At 37.2% G+C, this 20,980-nt stretch overlaps 1 protein-coding gene across 1 annotated transcript; it reads left to right on the forward strand.

Moving 5' to 3' along the window:
- Positions 1–7,893: 7,893 nt before the first annotated feature.
- LOC125744644 (coagulation factor XIII A chain-like) lies at positions 7,894–20,483 on the forward strand. Its single transcript, XM_049016683.1, has 14 exons — positions 7,894–8,095; positions 8,662–8,841; positions 9,930–10,175; positions 12,257–12,375; positions 12,624–12,731; positions 13,559–13,736; positions 14,087–14,225; positions 14,956–15,059; positions 15,691–15,779; positions 16,342–16,495; positions 17,122–17,397; positions 17,853–18,013; positions 18,933–19,069; positions 19,940–20,483. Exons 1-14 carry the CDS (start codon positions 7,948–7,950, stop codon positions 20,079–20,081), a joined length of 2,181 nt encoding a protein of 726 aa, XP_048872640.1. The 5' UTR covers positions 7,894–7,947; the 3' UTR covers positions 20,082–20,483.
- Positions 20,484–20,980: the final 497 nt, after the last annotated feature.

Genomic DNA, 20,980 nt, shown 5'->3' on the forward strand with positions numbered 1-20,980 from the left:
GGGAACGGTAGACGCTCAGTTATATTTAATTGCTTGCACTCTGAATTAAACAAACCATTTCCAAGCCCAAGAAAAAGCAACAGTGTGTATATCAGTGATGAGACGATCACCTAAGCCAGCCCGGAACAACCAGGGGCAATGTGCTTCGGACAGGCGGTGTAAATAATGACGTAAACAAAGAATAAAACGTACTCAACCAGCTTCTATGTGTGTGAACCTTTAGTGCAGACACATGCGTGGGGTGGTGGTGGAGGTGGGGGGGGGGGGGGGGGTACAGCCAAGGCTACCTGAGCACCTGGCCCTTTTGCCTGGAAGAGTTCATCGTCATGAGCTTCCAAGGGGCTGTTTTTGATCACCGACAATTGTGCGAAGTACTGAGGAGAACGTGGCCTGCAGAATTGAGCAGAAAAATTTACCCTACGTCACCCCTTAAGTGTGACTGAAATCTATAGATTTCTTTTAAGAAATAATTAGGAAGATGGGTAGCCCTGTACCCCCCCCTCCCAGTGTTTGGGGTTCAAATCCCACTCCCACTCCGTGTAATCCCATTGACGGGCGGGCATCCTCCACACAAAGTCGGCCTGCCTTGTTTCCTTTGCTTCCTATTTTAGGCTCCACGTTCATTACAGGCCTGCTACTGCATGCATTAGGCCTGCTACTGCAACTGAACATCCCTGATGCAAAAGCAGGTATGGAGTGTATACATCACTTCTGGGATGACAAAAACACTAGCATTTCAAGGCTGTTTCTTCTCTCTCTCTCTCTCTCTCTCTCTCTCTCTCTTTGTTTCCATCTAGAAATGATCTGAGGGGTTTCAGAAATCACCTTAATGTCGATATCGAGAAATTCCTCAGGCTCTTCCCCGACTTACCAAACCTGTTTTTTTTCAACAGGCACAGAGTATTCGCTTCCAGATGCCTTCATGGCCTTTGTTGCTCTGGTGCGAACCCACAATTTTTTTAAATTAGTTTCAAAGAGTGATATGTTTCTTTGATGAAAATCTTTTTATAACGATGCACATGTTCAAGAAAAACCAGTAAAAGTTAAACAGCAAAATTATATTGTCATTCAGAATATAGTATATAGTAGGTCACTTATGTCTAACAGGTTTGGTATTATTATGCCTGTTATGTAGAGTTTATTAGTTTTCTTTTGGTCGTTCTGTTATTAGTTGATGTCAAGTCCTAGCCAAACAGACGACCCTCTACATTAACATGTTTCCTGATCTGGGTCTTCAGGCCTACCAAATATTCAGATCCCTCAAGCACTTGCCAAAAGTACTGTAAAATCATGCTTCAATAGCACTCTTAAAAACATAATTAGTGCCATCCAGAGGAGGGAAAAAGTAACGCAAAATTTGGCATGAAAATCAGCACCAGATGGCACTGCTGTGCAAAAAACCAAGCTAATTGTTTGTTGGAATTTGCAAAATAAGTTGCATAATAAGCAAAACAGTAAATCAATTAAATGTTTCACTACTACTAGTCTTTGTATTAGGGATGGCATTCCCCGTGGATCCAGGGGGCAGGTATACTTCATTCCTGTGCAGAATTATAGTGTTAAATTTGAAATAACAACCACGTTTGTTTGCTGATATTGATTTGGTGTTGTTCTGTTTCGCATATTATCTGATTATTGGTTTGTTGGAAAGTGTGTCTGCATGGATAGAGCTGAGCAAACATCTTAAGTGACTCACACTGCTACAATCAGACAGCCCTGCAAGTAAACAATAAACAACAGCATTAAGTATCCATACTACTGTAGCTGTTACTCCTACTGATAACGCTGCAAAGAAAATATAGTCAAAACAAGATTAATATAAAGGAAATCTGGACAGGTAATCATTTAGACTAATAAATAATATTGACATCTGCATAAACAAACACATATAAATTTCACCAAGTCTTAGAACTGACCTCTGTGTTACTGTCAAACTTGGTGGTAGCGCAAGTTTTTTTTTTTTTTTTTGGATATTTATAAACAGTTAATTGTCTTATTTTTTTGAGAATACACTGTAAGGCAACTGTATTGAATGCGCTATCCATGACATCTCAATCAATGTACTGTATGCTAGGCCTACTCCATCTAAAGCATTGTAGCATATAAGCTCACAAAGCCATTAAACATACTTAAAAACATGCATAAAGTTTGCGAACTTTTCAGCTTCACTTCTCAAGACCACTTCATGTACATGCAACAAAAACTTTTCTTGACCTGTCATTTTTTGCTTGACCTCCATTGTTAGTTAGTTACTGCTTACATACCCAGAATTTAAAATAGGACCTTGTGATGTCATTACAAAATGATCCATTTTCATCACATTCTTTTGGAACAAATACTGATTTACAGGAGAAATTCTGAGTCAGAAAAGAATGTCAGGGTGACCTGACACAATGCCAGTGGGGGGCGGGGGGGGGGGGCAATCCTATATCTGAGTTCATGAAAAACTCAAAGCGCTTCTCTGTCAGTAACCTAGAGCATAAGAAAATGGCCCACATGGGGTATGTTTATTTTTATTACTTCATATATAATGTATATGTAAAATTATATACTTTTATAAATATATGTATATATAATAAATCAAGAGTCCACTTTTAATAGACAAAAATATCTCAAACAGGTCATCTTCATGTGTATCTATCTATCTATCTATCTATCTATCTATCTATCTATCTATCTATCTATCTATCTATCTATCTATCTATCTATCTATCCACATACATACACACACATTGTTACAGGTGAGTTTGGTGGAGGGCAAAGGGACGATCCATGTAGTGATTAAAGAAAAATAAGGGACTTCATTAGAATAGAACTTGAACACGAAAAGGGAGCAAGAGGGGTAGGAAACAAAGCAGGTTGACAAATCTGAGGCAGAGAGCAACACAGGGGCAAACACTGGAACAATTACAGTAGTAGTAGTAGTGGTGGATTTGGAGGTTTAGGTGGAGAGCAGCAGCACAGACACAAAACAACACATACAGTGACCAACTGAAGATTCAAATGAAGGCAAGCAACTAAATACACGCATAATGAGCATTAACAAGAGACAGCAGTGAGCAGTAACAAGCAATTTAAACATTAGCGCAGTTGAGGGCCATCAACAGTTAAAACATCAAACAACAAGGGAGACTAGATCACAAAGGCAACTAAACATTACTACATACTGTACAGTACAAGGAATAAGAAGAAACTGTAACAGAAATACACAATTAATAAAGAATATATAAATGTCATAATTTATTGACATGATTGTCATCATTGGGCACAATTTGCAGTGGCTTTAGTCTTGTTGGTCAAAATGTATCATGTACTTTCCCATTATAAAACTTATGTACCCAGCTGTGCATGTAAGCTAATCATGACATAAGCCATGAAATACAGTTCACCAAACTTTCAAAAGGATTCAAGAATACATTCTATAAACTGCAGTGATACAGAATTGTTGTGTTTTTGGTTCACGCAGTGCATGTTTTTGTTTTCATTTTGTTGTTCTTGTATTGCAGTTTTACTGGTTTTGTGTTGCATAGTGCTGTATAACTTTTGTTTGCTATTGTGCTGTGTCTTGAGATCTGATTAAGTTACATGTGCATGCGAGTGCTTTCTCTTGGCAGTGAACTTAACATACTGTAACGTAGGGCCTTGCAATTGTAAAGCCCAGGAGCATATTTACACTGACATACTTACACTGACATACTGACACTGACATACTTACACTGACATACTGACAAAATACTTAAGCATTTTGATTCTTATGCTTAAACCAATGCTGATTATACTTTTCATTTTGGTGGTGAAACATACTTATCACTTCCACAACTATAAAGTGTTTATGAAAAAATTCATGCAAGCACAGTAACACAAATTAAAGCCCAAACACCACTTAAACACCCATGCAAACTCACAGAAATAATTGACAAGGGTGTAATCAACCCCAAACATCCTGACACGTGGTTTCGCAGTCCAGCATACACATGCACTTACGCTACACCATCACATTGCTAGGTGTCGGCATGCAGACATAAAGACTCAAAGAAAAAAAACTGTAAGAACTGGCCATTTTAACAGCCAATAAAAATGAAGAGTACCTTTAGCATCATTTCAGTCATGAGAGTCAAAATGCTTAGATATATTGTTATAATGTCAGCGTGAGTATGCCTGCAGTTCCCCAATTCTGAAGCATAGTCATTTCCTACTTTCTCACTGTCACTGACTGACCGTTCTTCTTTAACGTCCTGATACTTATGTCAAAAATCAGTTTCAAAATTGCACAATCTACATTATAATACGTAAAGTTCAGAAAAACAGCAAGATGGCAACAAAATTATGTACTGTGGGAACCAAAAATACAACAATGCAGTATCATTGCAAGTTATGGAATATGCTTTTGAATCATTCAAAGTTTTGTGAACTGTTCTGTATGTGGTGACTTATACAACAATCACTTGCATATAGTTTTGGATGAAAAATCTTTACAGCGTCTTGAGATCTGAATAATTAAACAATCCATTTTGACCAAAAAGACTAAAGCAACTGAAAATTATGCCAAATGATGACAATGGTATGAGGCCATTTGCATTCGAGTAGCAACAGATTTGGAAATTTGAGTGTAACAATGAGAAGTTACATTATGCTGCGCAGAAGTGACATCTCGCAGGGATTACCCTTGTTTGGAGAAATGCGTGGAAGTAACTGGGAAAAGCTGCAGTAACGTCAGGTAAATTTTGTAGTGGTTCACTATCCAAAAACTATCAATCTATCCAGTTACTGGCCCAAGTTTCACAAAATTAGCTGAAAGAGTTTTACTGTGACTTTGTGGAGTCATCTGGGTCACGGGCATTCCAAGACACGGAAGTCAAAAAGCAGAAGTTATTCTTTCTTGATATTATTGTCTGACATCTGGTATATTTTCGCATCCTGTGACACTGTGACACAAAATTTGGGACAAGCCAAACAACGCTCCTTCTATGCACATCCACAAATCTTAATGCTTTTCCTGATCGGGGGTCTCAATTTAAATGAACAAATACAGCCTCAATCTGGCAGTTCCTCTGAAATGTGACTAAATATTATAGTTTACTGTTTATTCTTAAGAATGTGCCTGCCAGAACATAATTGTTTGACGTAAATTAAATGTTATTTTCATATAAAACAGAGGTTACGTGCTTAACTCACTTAAGAGATAAACCACTTTGATCAGTGCGAGACTTGTCACTTTTCGAGTGGTGGTAATTGTACTGACTCCGGAGCCTATCCCGGAAGCAATGGGCACGAGGCAGGGAACAACCCAGGATGGGGGGCCAGCCCATCATAGGGCACACTCACACACCATTCACTCTCACATGCATTCCTATGGGCAATTTAGCAAGTCCAATTAGCCTCAGCATGTTTTTGGACTGTGGGGGGAAACCGGAGTACTCGGAGGAAACCCCACAACGACATGGGGAGAACACGCAAACTCCGCACACATGTGACCCAGGCGGAGACTCGAACCCGGGTCCCAGAGGTGTAAGGCAACAGTGCTAACCACTGCACCACCATGCCACCCCCAATTGTGGAATCATCTAATCCTATTAATCTCACTGAGCTCATAATAAGTAGGGCCACCGTTTGCCTTCAATCCTTCTAGAAATGCCGTCATGCAAGTTCTGAATCTTGTGTAATGTGACATTTATTCTTTCAGAATAAAATCTCTGCTTTTTTTTCAGGTTGGTGGGAGTAACAATAGACTTCATACTCTCTGCTCCAGGACTTACCATAACATTTCAAAGATGGTTACTGGGGAGGCCATGAAAGGATTTAGACTCAATTCTGGTGTCCATAAAGTCTCCATGTTCGTAACACACAGTTTCTTTTGATGCTGCTTCAGGTATGTTGACTCAGCTCTGTGGTACATTTGTGGTGTTGACCCTGTTAAGTGTCCATCCATCCCTGCTGGTGAGCTTTCAGTCATAGTCACTGTTGCATTCCTTGGCACACAGAGCAGGAACAAGACTAAAACCTGAAGATGTGAGGTGACAGCGCCACCCAGTGGGCCTCCGTGTCCTTTTATGGAAGTCCCATCATATTCTTAAAGGGCCGTCTCAATTTTTGACTGCAGTACAGTAACACCTAATCATCAAATGTTCATGATAGCTTTTTCAGACTGAAGTGTAATTCCCCTTTCTCATGTTACAGTTTTTATCGCTATGAAGCATTTCTCAAATGACAATTAACACTGGTAAAACAGCAAGTGTAATCCCCACAGCTCAATGTTACATCTGCACAGCAGAACATCATTTCATATTGCTTCACACAATTTGCCAAATGTTTTAGTACATGTATGCAAATAGTTTTGTACATTTGTCATCATTTGGCATCATTTTCAGTTGCTTTACTCTTGTTGGTCAAAATAGATTATATAGTTTCCCATTGTAATAATTTTACATCCAAAACTATATATGGTCATCGTGTTAGCCACCACATGCAAAACAGCTAGCCAAGCTTTCAAAATTATTTAAAAATATATTCCATAAACGGCAGTGAAAATGCATTGTTGTTCAGTATTCGGTAGGATTTTGTTGTTCTTGTGTTGCCATTTTGCTGGTTTTGTGTTATACAGTGCTGTGTGACTTTTTTTGTTTGCTATTGTGCTGTGTCTTGAGATCTGAATAAGTTGTGCATGCGAGTGCTTTCTCTTGGCAGTGAACTTTACATACTGTAATGTAAGGCCCTGCAATGGCAAAACTGCTAGTGTCTTTGACATAAATAAATATCGGTTTGCAAAATAATAATGATCACTCAATGACAGTGAGAAAGTGAGAAACGATCGTCATTCAGAATTGTGGAGCCCAGGAGCATACTGACACTGACATACTGACACTGACATACTGACACTGACATACTTACACTGACATACTGACAATATATTTAAGCATTTTGACTCTTATGGTTAAAATGATGTGGATTGTACTTTTCATTTTGGTGGTACTGACTAATTCATTTGTGGAATTACTTGCTTTTGAGACATAAATTAATTAATTGTTTAGTAAGTTACTGGCTTTTGCAGCTAAATCATGTGCTATATCTATGAACTTTTTTGAGAAATGCTCTTATAGTCTGGACAATATTTAATATGTTTCATGAATAATGCCAAAGAAATTGAAAAAAACTTTAAGCACATCAAAGGTAGACGGTCTTCTAACTTACCATGTAAAACATATTTAATGTTCAAAGATATTAACTTTGTAACATGTATTAAAATTTTCATAGTTGCTAGGCATTCTTATATTATCAAAATCATTTTTTTCATTCATAATGTTTGCTATACTAAGTGAATGATTTAATTGGTTTTTATTTTATAGCTTTTCATATCTGTTTGATCTTCAAATCACATCATAGGGGTGGAGCCAAAAATATGGGAAGTAAAATCCCAGACATCATCCCACATATCAGTATAAATCAAGCTAGATTCAACCAGCCAACAGTTGGTGGACATCGACCCCAAGAGCTCTTCTTGAGAGAAGCCAACCAGAGGCAAGAAGGAGAGGGAGAGATCTTCACATTTCATTTCATTATAATTTACGTATATTTATTAATGAGACTATTGACTAGACTACACTATTGTCTTAGCATAAGCTTACTTTATTTTGCCTTGGTTTGATGCTACATATTCCTGTACTAGAAGTGATTAGATATTAAGCAAAGTGTCATATTTCTTGCTTTCGTATTTAATCTGAAAGAGTGGACATCATATTCAACATACAATTAACCAGAGATAGCTTTTACAAATAAGTCTGTAAATGTCCAATATTCATTTAGCCTATTTGATGTGATATTCTTGTGTGACTAAGGGATACTGTGAGCAGTATGGTCACTTTTTATGTTACAAAGGTATTATTTCCTATGGTTCTCTATGTCTAGGTTTTTCCCACCAGACTGCTGAACAAAGCTGAACTTCTTAGCATCATGGACCATGTCATGAAGCTTGACGATCAGTCCAGTAGGTACACGAAAGGGCGCAGAAACCATCTCAAAGCCTGTTCCAATGCTGAGGTGGACGACGTCTCTTCATTCCAGCCTTTTGGGAATCCCCGTGGCCCTGCTCCTGTAGATGGTAAGGAAGAGTTCCTGAAAATCTCAGTATATACCTTAATCCCGCGTTAGCTTTCTGTACGCAACTCTTATGTTAGACGAGTCGGTGTCGACCCGTGTCTTAAATCAGCCATGAAATACCCTCAAAATAATTATTTATCATCCAATTTGTCTCTCACCTCTTGGTTACCTTGTTAGGCTTCCTTATCCATGAAAAGATTGGTTTTAATATTTTTGGTGAGGCTTTCTGGACCTTTCTTCTGAATTGGTCTTATCTTGCCTTACATGTCTGGGCATGCCTCGCCTAGTGAAATTTATTTTTTTGGAAATTTATTTTTTTTAAACAGAGATTCCTGACAAAGTCAAAAAGCCTTGATACAGTGCACAAATCTATGCAGTGCTTTTATGCATTTTAAACTTACAAACGGGTCAGTGCCGACCCCAACAGCAGAGGAAGGTTAAGGCTAATGATTGTTTGCGTTCTATTGTCATAGCATGATCGTCTTATCATTAGCAGCTTTTATTTCTAAGTTTTTTTTTTGCTTTCCTTTCACTAAGTGTTAATCTGCTCCCTTTGGTTCTGTTTAGGATATTTACAGGTGACCCAGATTGACATGCTGATGAGAAATAACAAGGCTAACCACAAAACCGTTCTATATTCCAACCCACTTCTCATCGTGCGCAGGGGCCAGGAGTTCTCAGTACAAATTTCATTTAATCGAGCCTACAAACCTGGATCAGACAGGTTCCAGCTGGAATTTCGCATTGGTAAGTGTTATATTGTATGTCACTGCTAGACCTATTCTGTGGTCCTGTGATGTAAGTGAATTAAAGTAGGCTGCTGTGATTTTATATAATTTGTGAAATATTTTTTTATTTTAACCTATGCAATGTGTGGATGTACAAAAAAATTGATTATTTTACATTTGACAACCTTTTTGACGGATTCTTCTTGAAAAGAACAGATTCAAAAGAACCATTTGTTTTCAAATTGGACATTACTATTGTTCACTTGGATAGCTGTTTTTGTGTGCAAGTAGTGTTTCTCACTAAAACTGTATCGTATTGTAGTTCGCACAATCCATTTTCTCTCCGACTGAAAATCTTACAAACACAAAAGCAATTCCATGTTGTATAAGACTAATAGTACCACTATAGTACTATTAGTATATGTATAATACTATTAGTACATGTATAGTACTATTAGTATATGTATAGTACTATTAGTACATGTATAGTACTAATATATCAATCGCGTTAGAACAGATTTGCAGTGTGATATCACACGTTGTAGCAACTAACTGTACGTGTTCACATACCAAGTAGGTTTATATTGATTTTAGGTCGGGTCTTGGCAAATCTTTAATAAATCATATTGACTATTATAAAACCTCATGTAGGCCAGAGGACCTGCAGTTAAAAATACTGAAGCTGATTGGCCGGAGGGTTTCGTCCTGTACATTGTTACAGGGTGTAGAGTTCAAATCATACCATTACATCATAAAGACAATGATGAAGATGGATTATAGGATGGAGGCTGGGATCAACTTCAACAAAGATGTAAAGTTTCAGATAATATTAATTTGAATACTGGTATTGCACAACTCTCTTGAGGGACGGTATTTTTACTGTAAGATAATCTTATTCATACCAATTTTTGTATAAAAGGCTATTAATTTGTAGAACATTGTATATCTTTTCTCTGTTTTCCCAGAGCCGTATTAGGTATTTTTAAACATATATCAGAATATGATTTTTTTTTTAAATTCTTTCTTGACTTAAATCTGAACTGAATTTCTTGCACTAAAACTTCAGAAGTATGATTGAGATACAGTCATAATCTAATTTTTTTAAAGGTGGTAGTCCTCAAATTGACCAAAATACAACAATCATCGTGTCCCCGAACCCGGGTGAGAATACATCATGGCAGGGGAGGCTGTTGCAAAGTCCGAGCAGGACTATCTTGATGGGCATCACCCCAGCAGCAGCATGCATTGTGGGAAAATACCGCATGTATGTGGTGGTCATCACTCCTGCAGGCCTTGTGAGGGACATGATCACGTCCCAAGAGCTGTACATTCTGTTCAATCCCTGGGCTGCCGGTGAGAATTACTTTCATTTGAAAAACGATGTTTGAAATGATGACGAGTGTCCTATGCACCTAATAGCTACCATGATAATATGTACGGTACTGTGCAAAAGTCTTAGGCAGACAAAGAAAATGATGTTCAAATGATTATCTTAGCAATTTCAAAATCTCTCCCCGGGATTTGTAACAAATACTCAATAGCCCATGATTTATTTATTTTTTTGACTCGACCACTAGGATACTATGTTTGGATAATCAATACTTCACTGATTTAATTAACTAATTAATAGAACTGGTGGCTAAATTGAATGAATACACAGAATTAGATTAGATTAGATTAGATTCAACTTTATTGTCATTACACATGTATAAATACAGGGGCAACGAGATTCAGTTTAGCATCTAATCAGAAGTGCAAAGAGCAGCAAGTGCAATAAATATAGTATGTGATATGTATGGTTAAATGCAGTATGCACAGTTAAATGCAGTATGTACAGTTAAGAGCACAGTGAAGGTGGGAATAGATATATAGATATATATAATAATAGACTATAATATATATATATACACAGATGTACAATATACAGACATACAGATGCGCTATGTATGTGCTGTGATACTATATCATAATGCTATATCATAACTATAACATAATGGCTGATGTTCCCTTGAGGAGAGGTATGGTACCTGAAACAGTGTTCTTCTAGACATCCAGCAAGTATCATTTTGACTACAGGAGAAGCTGTTGTTAGTCTTTATTGTGCTATTGTTAATTTACGTATGCTAAATTATATATTTTTTTTCTCAACAAAAATAGACTTATTACCCAGGTAAATAACTAGAAACATTTTCTTTGGCTGCCTTTGCACTGTATATTGTCGGTCAATGTCAGTCACCCCATTAGGCAGCCTGCTACGGTGCTGCCTTCTGAGGGGGCACGACTAACCTATGATGAAGCTTCCCTAGGAGGCCACATGGGCTTTGATTGGCTCTGTTAGGAATCTTTCATTTCTTTGTTCTTTCCTGTGTTACAGCTTTAATGTATCGCATGCAACTTCAATTACATAATTACACACTCACACACTTTTGTATTCATATCTTTGTGGTGTCAGTCCATTCATTTATGTGAGCATAACCCTAATTCCAGCTATGAAAAACTTAACCACAACTTAACCCTAACCTGAACCATAAGCAACCAAAATAGATACAAGACTTTTAGATGTTTTAGTTTTTTGTTTGTACTCTCAGATTTTTATTTTTTTTTTTTTTATAAAATTTAATTTATCCCAATGTGGACTGAAAAAAAATCTACCCACAAGGTAAAAATTATAGGTTTTTATCACATTATGGCCAAATTTGGTCCCCACAATTTAATAATTACAAACATACATACACACACACACACACACACACAGACCCATATGCTTATCTTTGTGGGAACCATCCATTCATTCTTATGGGCAAAACACACTGGCACAGACACACTGGCACAGACTCTGGGCAGTTTAGGCACACTTATTATTATTCCTAATAATCTTATCATTTTAATATTCATATTCTTATTTGTATTATCATCACTGTGGCCTGAGGAATTTTATTATATTAATTGATGTGTTGTGATTAAAAATACTGCAGCAGCAAATGTGAAATTAATTTTTGCTCTCACCTGAAAATTTTTATTATGCCATATTTGGGTAATTGTCAGAAACTGTCATGACCTCTTATAACATGTTATAATATGGTTGTGACAATGATGTAATAGCATTATGACAAAGAAGTGTGGTTGAACTTAACAAACAATCCACATTTTCCTAGTATAGAAGTAGGCAATAAATTTACAAAACTGAATTAATTTAATTGCAAATCAAAGCAACTTAATTATTTTTCATACTGCACCCAAACATTTCCCAGTTGCTGAACTCAATTTACATTTATACAATAAGTAATAATAAATTTTATAAATATATGTCGCACACACATGATAACGTTTGATGCGGTACGTAACCATTTCCTGGGAAATGAAGTTCTCCATTACAAGGACGCTAGACTTGGATACAAAGCTGCCCAGATCCTCACTGACCTGTTCTCTTCCAGACGACACTGTGTTCATGTCCAATGAGAGTGAGCTAAGTGAGTACATTCTGAATCAAACAGGGATCATATACAATGGAGATAATAACACCCCAATCCCCAGACCATGGAATTTTGGCCAGGTAATATAAAAAAGGACTTTTAAGTATCTAATCTGCCTAGTAATCAGAGACTTACTCATTCATTAACATTTTGCATAAATAATTTATAGTTCTTGTTTGACAAAAGTAGCTTTTCATTTTCATTGATACGCCATCCATCTATCTTATATTTTGAATTGAATTGCGGATTTCTCTTCACATTTTAATGCATTTTTTGTAAATGGTATATTCTGATTGGCAAAGCTGTTGTTTTCCTGCTCTCTGTGTAGTTTGAGAGTGGCATTCTGGATGCCTGTCTCCTGGTCATGGATGATGCCACCATTCCCCTGAGTAGTAGAGGCGATCCAGTCATCGTTTCCCGACAGGCATCTGCCAGGGTAATCTCCTTCTTCAATCTTTCAATCTTGATAAATACTCTTTCCCAGAATAATTAAAACAGCCAAGCTCCATCTGATACTGTGTTTGAAATCCAATAGTTAAATATGCTGTGTTCTTTTAGACCAGACCTGGGAAAAACACATACCAGCCTGCCAAAGCTATATTGCCCCTGTGCAGGGGCACTGCTAAGGATTTTGGGCCCCATGAGAAGAATCTTGACAGGGCCCCCAACACAGTTTATTGGGGGCTTCTCTGGGCCCCCTCTCAGTCATGGGCCCCGAGAATCATCATTGTTTACCCCCCCCTTTACAGCGCCCCTGCCCCTGTGATTATTAAAATAAATTTTAAATATGGTTCAGTTTTATGTTCAAGTCTGAGCAGATTTTTGCTGACAAATCATTCTTTGAATTAATAATGAATAAAATGCACTCTTGATTTCTGCATGTATTATCCAAAAACAGAAAAGTTAAATTTAATGAATTTATTACTGTAGATTTCACAGGATATAAAAATTAGCTAGTAGAAATGATCCCTATAGACTTAGCGAAGCTTGGATTTGGCCCTCCACACAAAATTATCATCCTATTCTAGACAATGAACTGAAATGCCATTTGACTGGCCAAAGTCCTTTTCAGGGCCAAAGGCAAAATTTGATTAACATAGTTATCATTTGTCATCTTCCTTACAATTCTGACAGGCTGGTCATGGTAGGGGGCCCCCTGGTGGCCGCCGGTCCCTAAGGAGCCGCTTAGCTGGCTTTTGCCTTGGGTTGGTTCTGTGTTTAGAGAAGCATTGAAAATGGTTTATTGTATTTCCATGCTTCTAGTTGAATTCCACTGACAACATTAATGGGGTACTGGTGGGAAACTGGAGCGACAATTTCTCTGATGGTTACGCACCCACCTCATGGACAGGCAGCGTCAAAATCCTGAGAAGCTACGCCCAAGGAAGGAAACCAGTGCGTTACGGGCAGTGCTGGGTGTTTGCCGGAATCTTCAACACCTGTAAATACAACTTTTGACACTTTGTAAAAGCTCTGTTATTAAAAAAAGACAAAAAGTGAACAGGTTCCCAACAGAGTCAATATTATCCACGTAGAATAAAACTCTACATTACAATTCTCGCATTTTAAGTTTTTTATATTTATTCGGAATCTTTTTTTCTAATAATTTTTTTTAATTTTGCTAAGATATTTCTAAGGTTTCAACAAAAAAAAAACAATGCTACTGTCATTCATGGGGTAGCTGTCTGGCTCAAGTATAAACAGTATAAAATATTTATTTTTAATTCCTCTTCTATACAAGTAAAAATATTGGAAATATTTCTTTTTATGTCTCCTTACAATTGGTCACAGTTCTCCGGTGTGTAGGAATTCCATCACGGGTCATCACTAACTTCAACTCTGCCCACGACCACGGTGGAAGCTTGATCACGCACATATATGTTAACCAGAATGGGGAAACTGACAAAGTCCGTACTACAGACAGCATTTGGTAAGTCTGGTAAAAACATGTCAAAGGCTTGTCAGTATAAAGGCTTTTTCATACTAAGTATTTAGCTGATAATGTAAAAATCAGCCTTTCTTGAATACGTGATAATCCGTGAAAATCCCTTACATTTTTATATATCCTTTCCCAGTCTCATCCCCTGGACTAGCTAACTGGTCTATAATTACTAACTACATTTATAATAGCTTAACATTCGAAACACATAGGTCAAATTGCTCTGCCTAAAATGTGAAGAAATTAAAACAGAAGACTGGGCTGCAGTTTCACATCAGTAATGGTATTTATGAAAACGTGCCTTTCTGTTTATTTGGGCAGTTCATACTTGCTCAGAAAAAGTAAAATCATATTATACTACAAGCACCTAACCATAACAAAAAAACACTGCTTCGATTCCCAAACCTCTCCTCAGGGGCACCCCAGCCATTCCATGTAATCGTTAAATTTCATCACCAGCTCATTTAACTAATTACCACATTTAGTTAAGTAATTCAATGAGGGACTGAGTAGTCAAACATGGTATGTTAGTGATCAGGTCAACAAATACATGGTTATGTTGGATAGTTGTTACAAATACCGGGGTGATATTACGAAAAGTTTTGAAATGGCTAAGCTGACACATATAGACATATCTTCGTTTTACACCAAGCTGAAAGACTTTTGCGCAGTACCGTATCTTAAATGTGTTAATGCTGAGGTTTGTGGACCCTGTTTGCAGGAACTTCCACTGCTGGAATGAAGCCTACATGACCAGACCAGACCTCCCTGTGGGTTTTGGCGGCTGGCAGGCAGTCGACTGCACCCCCCAGGAGACCAGTGATGGTGAGAGATTAGATAACCCACACACTCTGATACCAAAACATACTCACCATTACCTGACTGAAGATTCTGTCACTCAAATGTAGCTCTTCATTACAGTTAGGGAGCCTTTTTTTATTCCTTATAACACACAAATTTTACAATGCCTCAAAGGTACGTCATCAGCTGTCCTTTATTGAGATAAATGAGTAGCTTTTCGACTTGCTGTGTTTAGTTCAACATCATCGTTCATGGTCCAGATAGACCAAGATAAAACACTCCAAAGTCAAAAAAGTCCTTGCGTCAGATCAAACCCTGATGACACGAGTATTACGATAAATCAAGGATATTAACGAAGTCCTGTTTCATTGTGGTTTCACTGTGGTTTCACTGTTTTAGTTCTGTAACACATCAAAATATGTATCTATTTTCTGTCACACATAAAAAAACAACTCAACTATATAAATTAAAATTGTAACCCATATGTATTGCAGAGTTTTGTGACATTATTGATACAGAAAGATGGTTTACAAAATCACTTATTGTCAATGTTTGTTTTCCGGTGAGGACACCAGACTAGGAATATAATAGAATTAGATCAATCTTGACTTGCAAGCTGAACAACATTTCAATTCCTGTTTCCTCCACCTTTCAGGCATGTACAGATGTGGTCCTGTCTCTATCAGTGCCAACAAGCGAGGCATAATCTGTTATTCCTATGATGCACCATTTGTGTTTTCGGAGGTAAAGAGCTGAATTTAACCTGTGTCCAAATCGTTTTACCATTATGCTGTTGTCAATGTAAGTTTTAAGTTACTAGAATTCATGCATTTGTGTATCTTCATACAGGCATTCTTTTAACTTTGTCTAAAGTTACGGTAAATGTGCCAAGTTTAGTAATCAATGCAGGCATAAATTCTGAGCTTGAATACTGGAAGTGATGGAATCATGTAGTAGGAGAGATTGATATTTTTACTAATTTCTTATCTTCAACTGGAGAGTATTAGAGCCAAATAAAAGGAAAAAAATATTTTGAGATTGAAATGTATTATTGTATAATTCAACCTTAACCTCAAAACTTTGTATATAATGTCAAAATTTAAACCTTTTTTTCTCAAAAGTTTATTTCGTAATCAAAAGGTTTTTGACTTTAATCTCCAAATTTTCTCTTTTCTTGAAAGTTTATTTAGACTTTAATCTCTTTTTCCCTTTTAGATGGCCCTAATGCACTTCTTATTCTTCTTAATCCACCTGATTCACATGAAAATCCATTGTGTTTGCATGACTTTTTTCACTTTGTGTTTAGGTGGAAAGTGAAGTCGTAGTTATCGAGGAGGAGCCGAATGGAGATGACAAAGTACTGCAAGTGAACCAATCATATGTGGGAAGTCTCATTCTGACCAAAGAGATAGGCCAGGATACCTTGATGGATATTACCTACACGTACAAATATCCTCCAGGTGAACCTGAAGGTTTTGGGGTGGTGGGTTTCAGTTTGAGTCAGGGGCATAGGAACCAAGGCAGTGGGGGGAAATGTACCCCCAAGGTCCAAAGGAAGATAACTTTAGTCCACTTATTTGTGCTTCAAGTGAAAGTTCAGACGCTTTTTGTTTGTTTCTCTTGTGATCTACAGTTTTCTTTATTAACTTCTGTAGTCAACAACTTCAAACGTTCCTTTGTGGTTGACTGATTGTTCTAAGAAGGCCAAAGTTGTCTATAATTTATGAGTCTAAACAATCAGCAGAGGTGGAAAGTTCAGGTCCAGAAAGTACAAATCCAGATTGAAGTTTTGTGTCTACCGACTAATTGAGTATAAAGAGTCACAGTCACAGAGTACACAACTGGTAGGTTGAAACAAAACTTTGGTCTGGATTTGTATTTTCCAAACTTAAATGTTATATGTTTGTTCTTAATAAAATTTGCTGGATTATTAGAAGTATAGACTTCTCTAGTGCTTTCCTGAGCAAGTACAGCAATAGTTTTTCACCAGTTACATGTACATATGTGTAAGGTGTTGGTAGAGACTGTCCAACAGTTGTACTGTCTAGCAGTTACAAGACATAATTCTACTCCTTCTGCAACACAGGAAGCACAGAACAGCAGATGGCTATGGCTACTGCTCAGAATTACGGTTCAGCCAGCAACCGATCAGCTTTACCCAAGGAGGATGTGGAGATAAAGGTCCTAGCGGAGAACACAATGATCGGCAAGGATTTCAAACTGAACATTCAGTTCAAGAACTTGGGTAGATCCGTGCACAACATTGATGCTGTAGTCGCTGGCAACGTCATTTACTACACTGGTGTCTTGGGGCCCAAAATAAGTGACAGTGCTTTCAGTGTGAATTTGGAGCCTTTAAAAAGTAAGTTATGTTTCCTATATAATTATCTAATCAATTGAATAATTTCTACTTTCATAAATCTTACTTTTAGCACAAAAAAGAAATTTATTCAATTTTTAAATAAAATTATTTTACTGATGGAGAGGGATTCCAGGTGGCTACATGTGAAAGCTAGCTAAAAAAATGATGAGAGTTTGCAACGCTGTCATTGAAGGAAAAGGGGGCTATTTCGAAGAGTCTAAAATCTGAGATGTTGAACACTTTCTTTGTTCAATATAAAATTTGATATATATTACTTCATGGCCTCGAGGTCTTTTACTATAAGGCGAAATAACTGCTAAAATATAAACAAATGCATTAAAAGCAGGTGTTTCCAGACTTTGGAACAGTACCATATTTACTACCCCAGCATCAGAAACAGACACAAAGGCAATATTGGTTCATTAAACTCCACATCTCCACCCTCTGTCTTTCAGCTGTAGTAAAATATGTGGAAGTCAATGCCAAAGACTACATGAGCAAGCTTCTGGATCAGGGCAACCTGAGTTTCTTTGTCAGGGCGAAAATCAAAGAAATGGGACAAGTCATCAGCACCCAAAGCGTGGTGACCCTGCAAGGGCCCAAACTCACGATTGAGGTTAGACAAAACATGCATGCTTGTTTTCTACCGTGTCCATGCATGGAAATTAAACAATATTTTAAAAATGGAAGTAGAATCCAAGACCTAAGTATAAGTTTTATATTTTATTCTACTAAAGATCAGAATCAGCACTGCCCCCAAGGACCCAATATGCAAGTCCTTCCAGTGGCTTGAATTAGAAACCTGTGTTTTTCACTGCCATGCTGCTTCTATGCTAGAAAATAATTTGCAGGGAGAATTTGCTGATGTACTTTTGGGAAATGTACTCAATTACTTTTAATAATTTTGGGAACATTTCAAGAATCTATGAACACATTCATAATACATTATAATAAAGCATTACAAGCTTGCCTATAAATATTTATAAAAGAGCATAACTCATTATAGCCACGTTTATTATGCATTATGACACTCTCATCTACAATGCACTATAGATACGTTCATAATGCAGTACAAAGCATCCTCAGTTCTTATTGCAACCATAATATGAATATATCCATAGTGCATTATAGATGAGAGCTTCATGGGAACATATTATAATGAACAATCCAATGCCTTATTACTGTCAATAGATGATTCTGAAATGCTTTATTAATTCTTATACCAACCATTAAAATGTCTTTTGAAGGCATGTATAACGCATTATAGATGACAGCTGTAAGTTACGTGTTACCATAACCAAATTACAGTACATTACAGATGACTGTAATTTGTAATGCAATTAACTTCCCGTGTCTCTGTAATCTACAAATGAGAGAATTTTTTCCTTCTTTAGATTCAGTTGTTTAGTTAGTGTTGCCTGTTGCCCTAAATGGCCATGGTCTTTCATGATAACAAAAATGATGGAACACAGGGATTATAAATTTCCAGTGATTAATTTGTGAAGGTAAAAATGACTTTCTACTCCTTTTTTTAGGTAACTGGCAACCTGAAAGTCAAACAGAAGATGTATTTTACAGTGAAATTCACCAACACTCTGAAGTATGACCTGACGAAGATCACTGTAACAATGGAAGGGGCAGTTGTCTTTGCATCCAAAACAAAAGAATACAGGTAAAAAAAGACATCAGAACCAAATTCCTTCTTTTGCTACCTGCTTGAACCAAATATATTTTTCTGCAATCAGTGACTTCATTCATATTATGAAGTTATATCATTAGGAACAATCGTGTTTAATCCATGAATTATTTCATCCTGTTATACAAATAGAACTATTCATTTACCTAACTCAAAGATTATATATCTTTAGGACAAAATCCACGTTATTCTATGTAAACATCTTTGATACCTGTTATTTAATATAAATAAAATGTATTGTAATAATTATTAGTAGTATTATATACAGTTGCTGTAAAAACTCTGCATGATGTCCATTTTTGACAGTTATGACTTTTTCCTGTAGATGGAATAAGGCCATTATCCTGTGTGTTTACACTAACAAATGCATACAGCTACTTACAACAAGACATACATAGAGGCTATATACACATCCCACAAGCATGCTGGGATATGCAAATCTCACTGGCGCTACAATATAATAAACTCTATAGCAGTCCGTTTCTAAGTGCAAATAGTTCTTATGTTGGATGTTCTTAACCTCAGGGGTTGAACTGAAAATTCGGTGTCAAATCCCAAGTAATACAGCTAAACCGACGTAGCCATAAACCCCTTAAGAGTCAGTCACATTTTAACTTAACTTAACTTAAATATTTTTCAAACAACAGACCACACTAAAATATGACCTCTGGCTATGTCACATATGGGTTAAATACAGAGGACACGTTTTGTTTTGGTCTGTCAACAATTACGAATAATCACTTTCCCTTCACTTCATTGGACAGCAACAATTGTATATAATTAATTCTTTAATGTTCACTGGCCTGAATCATCAGGGTGACCATTGTCACATGTGTTTGCTTGCAGCCACATTGCCTCAATGTCCTCCATCACCTGGACTGAGTCCTTCACCCCAACTAACGAGGGTCCGAACACCTTGATTGCCTGTCTGGACTGTGCCTTGCTCAGGCAGGTGCACGGCTGGGTGAATTTTACCATCCAACCTTAAGAAAGGGGTCTCCTTCCATGGAACCACGACCTGTCAGCTGTGTTTATTCCTTTAGCTTATTGCTTATTCTTGTAACGATTACATTTCATTTTATGACTGGCTCCTCCCCCCTCCTATCTCTTGTTGCCTAGAGCAGGGAGGAAAAGAGAATAGAGAAACCTCAGTAAAGGAAAATGGCAGAACAAAATTGTAATTTTTTTAAGGAAATTCAGTGGAAAACATAATGGAAATGTAACGAGACCCTAACCCAATTTTTGGAAACAAGCGGCACATATCAGTTTATGATAAGGCTGACTAATGATGTATCACTTCAATCTCCATTAAATGAGCAAGTTCCTATTGTCGAAACATACGAATGTTGAATTATGGCTAAAAGACCTTGTTATGTCTCAGGCAACCACTTGACTGATTAGTTGAAAATGAATATTATAATATTAACAGGAGGATTTTTTAATGATGACTTTTTTGGGATTCATTTGTTTTTCAAGTATACTGGAAACTTGATTTGCAATAACATGCATAATGGCTTGACTGCTATTGATTAATTTTAACTAACAATAAAATTTTCATCTGAAGCAGTAACACTTCGTTTTGTAATGTACTTGCTATGAAACAGGAATATCACAAGGTATTATTACTGACTGATTTATTGATCACATTTCTAAATGTACAGTTATGCCAGACATGCATCTTCTATAACCATTTAGCCAATACCAGGCCTGAACTTTAGGGTCTCATACCGAAAGCTGGGCTGGGGCGTGGGGGCTTGGTGGTGAGGGGCTTAAAATATATACTTTGCTAGCCCCCATATCCATCAGCCCAGGAGGAAATTCCCAGTATGGCAGACAGCCAGTCCAGCAGTCTTCCAGGAAGCATTTCTCATGCCCAGGGTACAAAGC

Source organism: Brienomyrus brachyistius, chromosome 1, assembly GCF_023856365.1.
Source record: "Brienomyrus brachyistius isolate T26 chromosome 1, BBRACH_0.4, whole genome shotgun sequence".
Classification (NCBI taxonomy): domain Eukaryota; kingdom Metazoa; phylum Chordata; class Actinopteri; order Osteoglossiformes; family Mormyridae; genus Brienomyrus; species Brienomyrus brachyistius.